Source organism: Phalacrocorax carbo, chromosome 6 (genome assembly GCF_963921805.1).
Source record: "Phalacrocorax carbo chromosome 6, bPhaCar2.1, whole genome shotgun sequence".
NCBI classification, from domain to species: Eukaryota; Metazoa; Chordata; class Aves; order Suliformes; family Phalacrocoracidae; genus Phalacrocorax; species Phalacrocorax carbo.
In genome coordinates, this window is record NC_087518.1 from 31,421,519 (window position 1) to 31,434,188 (window position 12,670).

General features: G+C 53.4%; 1 protein-coding gene across 1 annotated transcript; it reads right to left on the reverse strand.

Moving 5' to 3' along the window:
- Nucleotides 1-2,116: 2,116 nt before the first annotated feature.
- On the reverse strand, nucleotides 2,117-11,819 carry KIAA0040 (KIAA0040 ortholog). The gene is made up of 2 exons (XM_064454442.1): nucleotides 11,720-11,819; nucleotides 2,117-5,684 (listed from the first exon to the last, which is right to left on the reverse strand). Exon 2 carries the CDS (start codon nucleotides 5,569-5,571, stop codon nucleotides 5,242-5,244), a length of 330 nt encoding a protein of 109 aa, XP_064310512.1. The 5' UTR covers nucleotides 5,572-5,684; nucleotides 11,720-11,819; the 3' UTR covers nucleotides 2,117-5,241.
- Between the last annotated feature and the right edge of the window lie 851 nt (nucleotides 11,820-12,670).

The window sequence follows — 12,670 nt, forward strand, 5'->3', positions numbered from 1 at the left end:
TGTTTTGCAGGCTCTGTGCTAAGAGCATGAGAGGAAGACACAGGAAAAAGATGAGGGTTCTTTACTGTGGTGAAGTGATTTCTCCCCATTACTCGCTTGTCTGAAGGCAAGGACATGTTTCACTATCTTGTTCAGTTAAAGGGTACAGTGTCGACACGAGGAAGGTGTCTGATGGGGATGGGAGGACTAGCCTCCCACACAGCCACTCCAGAAGCAAGTGTACGCTTTAAAAAGCAGCAGGTGTGATTGTGGCCAGCAGCTCTTTCCTGTGCAAACCTCAGAGGCAAAACATGATCTCCTTCTAATGCTGCATCTTACCTGAGAGGAGGGAATATTCTCTTAAGCGGTATGGGCTCTGTATTTCAGAGACAAAGGCAAATGAGACACCTTATTTGCAGTTTCTGAGGAGGGTTTACTTGTCTCTCCTAATTATGGGGCCCTCTTTTACCAGGAAGGTCAGTCAAAGTGGCAGTGGCTGGAAAACTATGGTGGGAAGTCAGGATTTCCGAACAGCCACAGGATGGCATCATCTCTTCATGCTAGTGCAGGAGAAACTTTCCTGTTCCAGCTGGCCTCTGTGGAAAGACCTTTGGGGGTTAACCGGAGTCTATGCTACATTTTTAGAAGCTGGGACGGCTCAGATAATGTGGTTTGTTTGCCTTCAGGACTTGCCATTCTGGTTTCAAGGCTTGAGCTGGTTGGGGTAGTCCCATAAAAATTTCACATCCTCATACTACCTTTGTTTTGGTGCTATACCCAGCCCAGTAACAGTAATGCTGGAGGGCCAAAACAGATTCTTAAAACCTGTGCCTTGCCCTGAGATCACTCAAATTTTATAGCCAGTGAGGTTTGCGACTTGCCCAGGGACAGAACCTGAATCCCAGAAGGATCCTCTCTGCCTTGGTATCACTGTGTTGATGGGGACTGTTGCGTTGCTGGGCTCCAGGAGCCAGGACCTATCTGAGTGATACATCTGGGGTGCAGCATGGCCAGCGCTGCTGTGGAGGACCCCAGCGAAATGCTGCTGCAGGGGGAGAGGTGGTGGATTCTTCACCCACCTCCCCACCATCCCCAGCACTTACCTAAGAGGAAGGAGAAGGTATGCCTCTTCCCAAAGATGTTGCACTCTGGTGTAATTTGGAGGGAAGACAGCAGAGCTACTGCACAGGGTACTTCTTTGGAGAGCAGCGATGTTACTTCTGGTCACTGCTGTAGGCTTTGTTGGCTGAATAAATAGGAATAGTCAGTGAAGATCCCATTCTCCCCTCCTACTGGGGCTTCAGGAGCCTGCATGGACAATTTTTGCATCCCCTCGATCCCTGGACTCCTCCAGGATGCTCAACTTGATCCCAACCCCTTCCTGTTTCTAGCCTAGGACCCAGGAACCTCCCCTTCTCTCTGCAGTCCACGCTACACAGGAACGCGTGGCCCTGCATACGGTGTGTGAGGCTGCCAGCTGGAGAGAAGCAAGGTGTGCACTGCTTGTTCCTTCCCCCCAAAAGTGTGTGTCTGCTCTTTCTTAGCTGCTTGTTGCTGTGGTCCTGCATGCCTCTTGCCACCGGTCACCTCCAGAGCCTCAGCTCTGCAGGCAAGGTGCAGCTTGGTGCATTGTCCAGGTGGGAGGCAGATTTATTTTTGTCCTCATGGAGGGAGAGCTCAGTGGTGCACGACATGGAAAGGCTCTGCCCAGCAGTGGTCCTGTGACATGCCCAATGCAGACGGCTGCAAGAAGCTGCCGCAGACACTGTGAAATACTCTTCTGATCAAAACCAACTGGGGTTCTCACTAGTCTGTGCTCCTGACACTCTGCAAGGAAAAACCTCTCTGCAGCCCACCTCCCACAGTGCAGAAATGCTGATTTTCTTCTTCCCGATACTTTTTGCCCCGGGGGAGAGGTGCTTGACTATGTTAATTAACAAGGTTAGGCCATTAAATTTGATTAAGCTAAGCTGTTTCTTTAAGAAAATGTCTCTCAGACCTGCACAGCTGGCTGCAGGCAGAGATTGCACAGCTGCTGCCTGCTGAGCACTCCCTGTGTCTTATCTAGGGCCAGGACACAAATACAAGAAAGATTTCCCCAGGAAAATAAACATAACTGAGATCTAGAGACATGGCATTTGTTTGCAGTTTGAGAGTAATTTATTTTTGTTTTAAAAAAGAAACATTTCAAATCCCACCCCCCCACCCCCCCCGTTGCATAGACTGTTTAGGCAAATAAAAGGTTGATACTGAAATGCAGTTGTGGGGAGGCAGCGCAGAGGTGTCTGGAGAGCAAGGGCCCATGCAGCGGAGCTTCTGTACCACGCATCTCCTGCTGCCTTGTCGAGTGCGGGTGCTGCGGGGTTGCTGCTGCCTGGCTGCTGGGTCCTGGTGCGCCTCAGGCTGTTGCTGCTCTTTTGCTTTTGTCTTAAGAAGCAGCTGATTCAGTGGATGGTTTGGCTAAAACAGCAGCCCTTGAGCAAGTCAGCCCCTGTCCTTTATGGGGTGTAGGTGCTTGAACCATCCACTGGTCGGATGAATCAGGGCAGGGTTGTATCCTGGTCCCTCCTTGCCCAGCCTAGGTGTGGTTTGAATGATGATTTTTGGGGAGTTCTTGAAATTCAGACCTGGCTCTGAACTCCCAAAAGCCTGGACTGGAGACGTTGTATGTGACACAACAGAGACATTATCTTGACAGATCTCTGGTTCTTATAAGAATCAGTTGCCCTCACCTGAAATGTTACTTGCTAACCCTTCTGGAGAAGGATCTACTTGCAGGGAGCCATGCAAAGCCTGACGGCTCCACACCAGGTAGGCTGTACTCTGCTGGAGCTGGCTACCTCCATCCATGCCCCTGCTTGTTCAGGTAAGCTGTGGCCTCCCATCACGTTTCCCTTTACTCCGATTTTTTTATTTTTTTTTTTTCCCCTCCAGGCAGTACCACCCTTCCTCAGGGGCTGTTGGTGCTTCTGGATTGCAGCAAGAGCACCTGCATGGGCAGCTCTTCTGCCTGCGGGAGGTGGCTGCTTTGCCCACCTGGTGAGCTTGGAGGCAGGAGGGCTGGGAAAAGTACCTGGATGGGGGAAAATGAGGGAAGGAGGAAGGAATAATACAAGTGCAGTGCTGCTTCTCCAAGGTCCTGGCTGAACTGGAGGTTTGGGGCAGAGATCAAACCTATTCCTGCATGTTTCTCTCTAGGATTAGGTGCGGCAAATCCTGATTGTTTTTTTTTTTTTATAGTATTATACGTTGCTTCCTGTTTTGGAGGAGGAGTCACGTATTTGAGTGCTAACAAAGCAAGCTGGAAAAATAAGGCACATATGGGGTCAATTTAAAGGGCTGTGTGAGGAGGAGCCTGGCCTCCTGGCTGTTACCAGCACAGCCGCACGCAGCCAAACCCCGTGATGTGATGTTAACATCACTGCCCTGTCCAAGTCAGACAAAACAGGCTGCGCTGGGACTGGGTGGCACCAGTGGCAATGTCTAACTGGTGGCTTTGCCCCACCCCTGCCAGTGTGTGCCCTGGGAGCTGCGGAAAGGCTGCATCACCCTTGCCTGGGCTGGAAGCGGTTGTGTCCATCAGCTCCGTCCAGGCTTGCCCACGTGGGTTTGGCTGTTTATCCCCCCAGATGTCTGGCTCTGGCTGGCAGCTCCGGTCTGCTCCAGCAGCTTAAGTAGTAGAAGAAAGTGGGAGGAAAACATCCAGTAAACAGACACAGGGCAAAACCCAGATGTGATGGGGCTTCTCATCACACTTGTGTATCCTTCGCTGGCAGAAAAGGCTGGGGGAGACAGAGCCTGGCAGGGCAGACAGCTGGGGGTGGAGGAGGCCCCCAGCTCCTCAGGAGGTAGGCTGGGCATGCAGGCGTGGGGCATAGGGTGAGCAGAGGGTCAAAACCAGAGCAGGGGGAGAGCCGTATGTGGTCTTGTTAGCTGCTGTGCCTGTCCAAGCCATCACACGTCCAAGGGAGATGAGGATGGAGCGGGGTCCAGCTGTGTGATGCATCCCTGGGTAAGGGATGACTGTGGGCATGAACTTTACTTCCCTCTGCTCCTACAGCATATCCTAAATCCCAGAGCTGGATGGTTTGATGGCCATATAGAAGTCCTCTGCATGGCATACAGAGCTGCCCGCGTGGCATCAGCGCGTGTTCATGGGTCTGTGTGTCTAATGCACGGCGCAAGGGCTGCAGGGAGAGAGGACTGCTGAGTGTGCCGGAAAAGCATGTCTGCTGCTTCAATACTGCTTCGGTGTGCCTAGCCCCACAACAGAGGGGCCTTTGGTCCTGCTCTTCTTTAGTAGTCATTCATTAAATAACTCTAATGCCCATAGCCAAGAGGCTTTACACAGCCTCAGCTTGCATTTCTGCTCTTGCAGTAGTGTGGTGGGCTCTCTAAAGGCAAGTCTGTATAAAACAGTCTTTCAAGGAAGATATTCTTTTAAGTGCTGGTGCAAAAGGTCTGGTCTTGCAGCCTCCTCTCCCCTCCCTGCCTCTAGCCTGGGTGGCAATGCGCCCTTCTGCTTAGCTGCTTAAGATGGCATCTTAAGGTCTCTAAGGTTGGGCTGAGGACATCTGTCTTCAGATGCTCTCAGCCACCTTTGGTTTGGCGGCCAGGGAGATGGCACAGCTCTGAGGTGTGGGGTAACTGCACTTGGCTTTTTTTGCCTCTTTAATGTGAGCTGGGTTTGGATGGAGCCTAAACAGTCAAGTCGTGCCATCTCTGCCGCAGGGCAGGCAAATGAGTTGTGCCTGTGCTTGCTTCGCATGCTGCCATCCATGTTTGTGCAGGGGGAGCACGCAGGTGGCTCAGACTTTTGAGTGCACATGGTTCTGTGCACCCTCGTCCGTGCGATGGTGCCTGTGCTTGCGCATGAGTGCAGAGGGAGAGCCTTGCACCCAGTTCGCTGCATGCCAGCCTGGTGCGCGTGCGTTGTGCTCGTTGCAGGAGGTATGTATGGCTGGTGGCAAGTCACCCTTGCATGCTCAGCGGGGCACATGTCCGTGTACATGCCTGTCCTTTGCAGGGGTTTCTGCCCTTGGGCATGCTGTCATGGTGGGGGAGGAGGTGTTTGCATAAACCTGTGCCCAACTGCTTTGCTCTCTGCTGGCCCTTCAACATGCTGTTTAGCTGCTGGGCTCAGCCTCTTTTGAAAGTCACCACAAAGTGGCAGCAGCTTTGGCATCTCCTCACCCCTCATAGCGCACAGCTGAAGGGACTGGTGGCATCTCAGAGGGGAGGGCCTGAACACCCTACTGTCCACTAGATGGGCAAGGACGGTCTCTTGTCTAGCAAAAGCAGCTTGGGCTGAGCAGAGATCCACAGGTCCTCTTCATCCTTCTTCTTCTTCTTTTTCTTCTTGTTCCTCTCAGCATGCAGCTGCCCATTGCTGCCGGTGCTACCTTTCTTCCTGCTTTCTCTCCTCCGGCTGCAGAAGCAGCAGTGACAGCAGATGAAAATGAAAGCAATGAGGACAACAAAGGGCAGACCCATCAGCACAGCCAGGCAGACAGTGTTGAAGACACCTTCCTCATGCTTGGTACGGATGAGCTCCAAGATGGAATTAAAGAAAGAGCTGATCTTCTGCTCCATATTGGCTCCTGGGCAGGCTGCTCCTGTGCTGCTCCCTCTGCTTGAAGGCCCCTTGGGATATGTTCAGCTCCTGTAAGCAGCCAAAGGGCTCCACAAGCATGCTTGGATGGTGCCTGCAGAGACAGGAAACCACATGGATCAGGTGCCTGCTCCCTCAGCAATTTTCTCCAAGGAGCTGCCAGCACAGCCAAAGCCTCAGCAGGGTGAGCATTCTGCTGCCGCAGGGGACCGGGCCATGCTATCAGTCACGTTCCTTGAGTGTCCCCATCCGAGACACACAGCCTCCCAACCTCTCCTGGGGTTCATTCCTGGTGGTGGGGATGGACAAGGAGAGCTTTGGCTGGGCATCCCTACTTGCCTCGGCATCTGGCCAAGCACAAATCCTGGCCCCCCTACACATACATCTCAGCCCTCGCTTGGCAGCCACAGCATGGAGCCTTTACAGCCCTTTGTAGGGCTTATTTCTTAGCAGAGGAGAAATGCTCTGCAGGGGGGCTTTGCTGTCTAGGGACTTGCCTGGACTGGGCAAGGGACTACTGCAGAGCGTGGTACCGCTGCCATCAGAGCCAAGAGTCAACGTGTCATGGGTTTCTCCTTACCTCTGAGCCACCCTGGGATAGGGTGTCTGCTTTGGGCAGACCACTTCTCGTGGTCCTCTCTGGGTCATGCAGCAGACATACATGTACCAGGACAGACAGCTCAGCTGCTGCAGGCAGGGCACTGTCCCGAGTGTGGGCAGTGCAGAGGCAAGGTGTGCCTGTCGTGGGCACCACGCTGGGGTGCAGTCCTGCCACTCTGGCACCCAGGGCACTGCTGGCAGGTTTGGGGTGGGGGCTGTGGTTAAACCACCTGGATTTTTCATGGAGGCTATGGTCAGTGGGCCTCGCAGGTGGTGGTCAGGCAGGTGGACCCCAGAGAGTACCCTTGCACCCATGGCCACCTCCGAGCTGCCGGGGCTGGCCACAGAGGCGGTGGTGGGGGAGGACGAGGGTTAGCTGTGGACGGAGGAGCCTCCACAGTGCCTCACCTGGGAATTGCTCCAAGGGTTGGGTAGGGCCGAGGAGCATTTCTGCAGCCTGACGTAAGGTTTTCCTCTCCCTTGAGGAGGGAGAGGTGCTGCTGAGCGGCAGGGCTCCTGGGGAAGCCCGTCTGCAGGGGTAGGGAGCTGCTGCCTCTGGTCATGGCTTTCCTCCTTTCCTTCGGCCAGGCAAAGCTCCTGGGGGTTTTGAGTATGGCAGGGGGCTTTGTGCTATGAGTTTGCAGTTCTGGTTCGACATGAGGATCATGACATTATGTGCTGTGCAGATGAAGAGCTGGCAGGAGCAGTATCCAGCTCTAATACCATGTTTCACCCTCGCTCAGCATTTTACATCAGTGTCTTTGCCAGCCTTTGGGATTCAAGCCCCACAGCCTCTTGAGGGAATGCAGAAAGCCTCATGTGCACAGGAGGTGAAAGTGAGGTGCAGTAAAAGGAAAGCCAATGCTTCCACATTACCAAAAATTAAAAGGTATACCCTGAACTCCAAAGGCATCATGGAGGGGTTGCTCCCCTTGTCCCCTGTGACCACTGACTCCCTAGCTCTCCCTCTGGCAGCTCTCACAGACCCTGGGCACCTCTAGGTAGGAACGGTAAGGAGACCCAGGCTGGTTTTGGTTAAAGCCTCCTTGTCTATAGCGCTACCATTCCTTGCTTTGCATCACATTTTTTGCTGTTGTAGCACCTGCTAAACTGAGTGTTTTGGGAGCTGGGCCCCTGTCCCAAGCGAAAGGATGCTCCAGCACCACTGTGCCTCCTGCCTTGCTTTGCAATGACACCCTACCTCCTAACGAACAACAAAGCTGCCTGCCTTGCCAAAAAAAGAAACCACGAGTCCCACCCAACCCTAACCATAGCCTTCGTGCTGCTGCCTATGCCCTGGGGAGGAAGTAGGGCTGCCCTGCTGAGGTGGGAGCTGGAAGGCAGCCCCTGAAAAGGTAGCTCCCAAGGGAAAACCTGCCTTCAGAAACATTGCTCTGGGACCTACAAAGCGGTACTGGGTCTTGTTTCTCCAGCCACCCCTGGCAGCTGGCTTTTGTACCCAACTGCCAGGACCCCAAGAGCCAAATCCTTCAGTGAAGATGCTGAGGTCTCCATGTGGGACTTCACAAGTGCTCAGATCCTACGTAAAGAGAAGGTTTTATCCTCCCTGCCCCACACAGAAACAGACTGACCGCTGCGAATTTATTGTTTTGATCTGCACGAAAGCGTAGCTGAGCTGGCCACAATTAGCTGGTGGTTTCTCTTTTGAACATATGCCTGGGAAATGTGATGAAAATGGACATACAAATGTCTGTGGGTGCCTTTCTGAAAAACTCCCATTTGAGATTTACCAAATGAAACACAGACCTCTGGGAGGTGGCTTGGGCTTTGGCTAAACAAAGACATTTGTAGCTAATGTTTTATTGCTGGATTTTTTGTCCACTCTGCTGCATCTTCCAGTTCTTGCTTGCTAGAAGGGCTAGCATTAAAATTATATACGGTGGGGGTTGTTTTGGGGGTAGACAAGCTGCACAGTGGGGGTGCCAGGCATGCCCCCAAGAGGGAGGGATGGTGTTGCAAGAGGCAGAAGGGCTTTTTCCACCCCACCTCTGCTGCTGAGCGGCTTCCTGGCCTTGGAAAACTGGCTGCTCCCTGCATTGCCTCATTCCTCTACCTGGCAGAGGACAGTGATATTGCCACTGCCTCCACCTGAGAAATCATGGCTACCAACGAGGGCTTGGAGATGGAAATCCCATCCATCCCCTTCCTACCCACTGCCCAGAGCCGGTGGTGAGCATTACAGATTTGCTTTTGCTCACAGGGGAGATGAGCAAGTGCTCCCTGCTATCTGCTGCCTGCAGGCATTACAAGCAAAGGGGGAAGCGGTGAGAGCCGCTTCTTAAAACTGCTCCCTGCCCCAACCTTCATTTGAACTGAGGCCTTTTTTTAGGACAGCTGTAGTAAAGGTTAAATTGCAACACAAACAGAGCAGCTTTTCCTCAGCCTGAATCATCTGCATAAAGCAGGTTTGCCATTTATCCATAAATATCCTGACAGCTCATTATCCAGGCAGGAACGCTGGATGCCTATGATACACTTAACTCCAAAAAAGAAGTTTAAAAAAAAAACCAAAACAACCCAAACCCAACAACCACCTTCATTTCAGACAAAACAGGATGTACAATTTTATTCCTGCGCTGAGCTGCTTTTTATTTATTGTGTCTCAACTTCTGGGGAGGGAAGGAGGGCTGGAACTTCCTCTTAAACTTGTAATTAATTGTTTACAGAATAAAAAAAAAAAAAAAAAAAGGCAGAGCTCTTTGAAATGTTTCCATTTTAAACTGGAGCTGAATGCACCGCAGGGACCCTCGCTGCTTGCTCCTGGGAAGTGCCCAGCTGGGTACGTACAGCCGCACTGGGCAAGCCCGGACCAGCAGGGATGCGGCCAAGCATCCCTTGCAAGGGGAAGGCAGAGGTACCTGCCACAGCCCTGAGCAAGCAGCACTGAAATCCTGGGGCCACCTTTCAGCACAGCTATGCAGCTGGTTTTTAAATGCCTTTTCTTTTTGGTGTGTTCATTGCCTTTTGTTTTGTAGATGAAGGGATGTCTGTGTGCTAAATAAAGGGGTTCTCCAGTTTAATATAAAAAAAAAGGGGGGGGGTGTGGTATGAGGGGAAAGTAGAAAAACTGGTGCCTTTTGAGCCACGACTCTGAGGGGTGACCTGAGGCCACCCATCACCAGCTGAAAGCCTATGTGCACAGGAAGGAGCTGCATTTTGGAAAAATTCATGCTGCTGCTCAGTTTGGTGTGACAGCAACATCTCCCTTTAGAGAAGGGACGAACGGGGAGAGCTGTGCTGGGGTCCACCATGGGTGTGAAGTGGGTGCCCAACACACGTGGAGCTGCAGCTGGGAGGTCGGCTGTTTTTTGTGGGTCAAGGTATGGGACAAAAAAATTGGGGCCAGGGAGGCACCGAGAGACAGGGTAGTGTCTCTGTGAGGGCTGCTAAACGCCCTGTTAAATGAGCTCTTTGTTTTTGGGTAGCCAGTGCTGGCAGCAAGTCAGGGGAAAGCTGACATGGTAACTTGCTCGGAAAATCCTGCAGCCAGGGATGGACGGTTCCATCTGACAGCAGCTCTGCATGGCTGGGGCTTGCACAGCTTGTGTAAGTTTTAATCAAAGTTGGGCGCCAACATGAGGTTCTTTAATCCATGGTGGCTCTGAAGGAGCTGGTTTTCAAGGGTGGGGAGCATCTGCCACTCCCTCAGGGTTACGGGCAGCCGTGGGTGGAAAACAAGCTCCTTTCGAGGGCCAGCTTGGGATGGCACCACAAACCATTGGTGTGCACGGCTTGCCTGGCTGAGCTGGGGGGGGTAAGGGCTGCCAGCCTGAGTCAGAGGGGTTGCCTCGGCAATGCTGGCTTGCCCACATCCTGTGCGCTGCAGAGGAACCACAGCGGCTGGGGATGGAGGTAGAGTTCGCAGAAAAGTTACAGTTCACTGGAACCAGGGGGCAAAAGGCTGGAAACTGCTATGCTATGCTGTGTTTCCAGACCCGATTTTGCCAGTTAAGTCCTTTAGGCTCAGCTCTCAGCAGGCATGTCTGCATGAAGTCCTCTCCAGCCTAACAAAGCTCGACCAGCTTCTCTTGGCTGACATGTAGCCTGGCTCAGGTGGAAGCTGGGCCGCTTTAAGGTGCTTCTCCCTATATCCACGCTGAAAGCAGGAGCAGTTCTGGAAGACAACCGACCTACAGCCCACAACCCATGGGGTTTGGCCCTGAGTACTTCTAGGTTATTTGCACTCCCCGATGCTTGGTGTCTGGGTCCAACTTGGGACAGGCAGAGGCGACACAAAAGTGCCTGACCTGCAGCCACTCCTATTTCCTTAATGCAGATGAGACCTCACTTCTACTGAGACCTCGCTTCATGCAACTGATGCTAACTGGTAGCAAAGCAAGAATCACAGTATTAAACTCGACCATTTCCTTCTGTCATTGGCTTTAGATCAACTTTATAACCATTTTCCACTGGCAGTGATAGCTATGGGTCAGGCTAGGAGAGGCTAACCTCTCAGAGCCCATGAACTCTCTGATACGACGAGCGCAGACACAGCTACACATGCATGCAGGAGTGACATCTATTTTCCCATTTGCACCTGCAGACTTAAGGGAAAACTGGATGAAACCTGACACTGAGGGTGAGCAGTTTCCTTAGCTGGGACTGAATGTTACTGTTTTGGAAATGGTGAATAAGAGTTTTGCCGCCAGTCTCCCAGAACTCACAGCAGGCTTCAGAGACCTTCCTCAAACACTAAAAACAAACACTAAAAGCCCCCACCCAACAAACAAAACCAACTAAAGCTTCATCTTACTCCCACTGCCATCAAACCTTCCAGCCAGAAGCCGCACGTAGATGCTTTTATCCCCTAAAGGGAATGATTTGGAAAACTTCTGATATGAATGTCGGATAAGAGGGTTAAAGTGAAACTATTTTGTAAGCCTGGAGCCTGCTCTGCCCTCGCCATCTGTACATGCGTGGCTGCCATGGGCCCCGGGATCAGCGCAACTCCTGGCCAAAAGACCAGTTTTGCTTTTAGAAAAGCCACGTGGATCACAGACGGTTTTGGTTACAGGGGGCTGCAGATCACCTGGGCCAGCCCTGCAGCTCTCCGGGGCGGAAGTAACAGCAAAATTTGCTGGCGCAGCTTTACCTCTACCTTTTGCGGCCCAAAACCCCCGGTGCTGGGCAGGCCTTCTTCTGCCAAGCGTCCCCTGGGAGGTGGTTGTTCTTCATCGCCATTTCTCAAGTGTCACTGTCCCCACCTGGCTCTGCCAGCATCTGCCTGGCAGGCTGTGCCACGCTCCCACCGCCCCTGCCTAAGCCCCATCCCCAGAGCTGACCCCATGGCGGCAGGCAGCTGCCTGCACCGCTGCCCACCCGCGGGGGTACAGGCAGTAGATGATGTGCCCTTAAAAAGAAACATTAATAACACACACACCCCCCGTATTTGGGCAACATAAAGCCAAGGATAACGCCCGGGGAAGCCCAGCCCGGTTGAGCGATGCCCGGCAGCTGCGGGTAGCAGGTTCCCCCGCCCCGTCCCGGGGACCCCCCTGGCCAACCTACCTCAGTGCCCGCAGCCCCTCGGCTCGCCGTCCCGTCCCGGCGGAGGCTCCCGGCGGCCGGAGGAAATGGGACGCCCCGTCCCGCCTGCCTCCGCCCCCGGCCCGGCCCCGCCGCCCTCCGGCCCCACCTGGGGCTCCCCGGCCCCCTCCCTGGGACAGCCCGCCTTGCACAAGCCCAGAAGTGGGCGGGGGACAGACACCTCGGTGCTTCGCGGGGTCCGCGGGCGCCGCCGACCCCGGGTGCTCAGGGAGGGCTGGCGAGGTCGGAGTCGTTCAGTCTGGGAAAGAGGCATGGGGGTGTGTGTGTGTGTGTGTACAAAACCAGGCCTGAAATATGCCAAAAGTTGCTGGGAAGAGGGACAGAACAAAGTGTTTTCTCTCTTCGGGAGGGAGGTGCAAGCAGAGATGTCCCCAGAAGCTTTTTTTTGGGGGTGTGTGTGTGTGGGGGTGTTTGGTGAGGGTTTGCGGGGGCGGCAATGCTGCTCCTGTTGTTTGGAGGCTCCTTCTAAAATGCAGCGCCAGGGTGGCCACCACGCACCCCGCCACCACAGCCCCTGCCCCGACGTCCACGCTCTGTCCCTGGAAAGGGGACGCTGCAGCAGAGCAGGGGACGACCGAGCATCCCCACGGGAGGGGATGTCCTGGGGGCTGCTCTCCTCCATGTGCAGCACCCAGCGGCGTTATGGGTGCTATGCACCCCTGGAAATTACAAATGACATTTCAACTCGAGGAAGGCCCTCCAGGTTGTGCAGGGGTTCAGTATTTTTGAAATTTTATTTCAGTTCAGTTTGGATTGCTTCCCCAGTTTTTACTTGCTCCTTTCTCTCCGTCTTATTTATTTTTTATCTTCGTATGAGGAATATCCAGGAATCACTGGATCCTGATTGCTTTCCAGTCCAGGGCTGAGTGGTCTCCACACAGTGTTGCGATGTTGACAGCCAAGCAAGCTGTG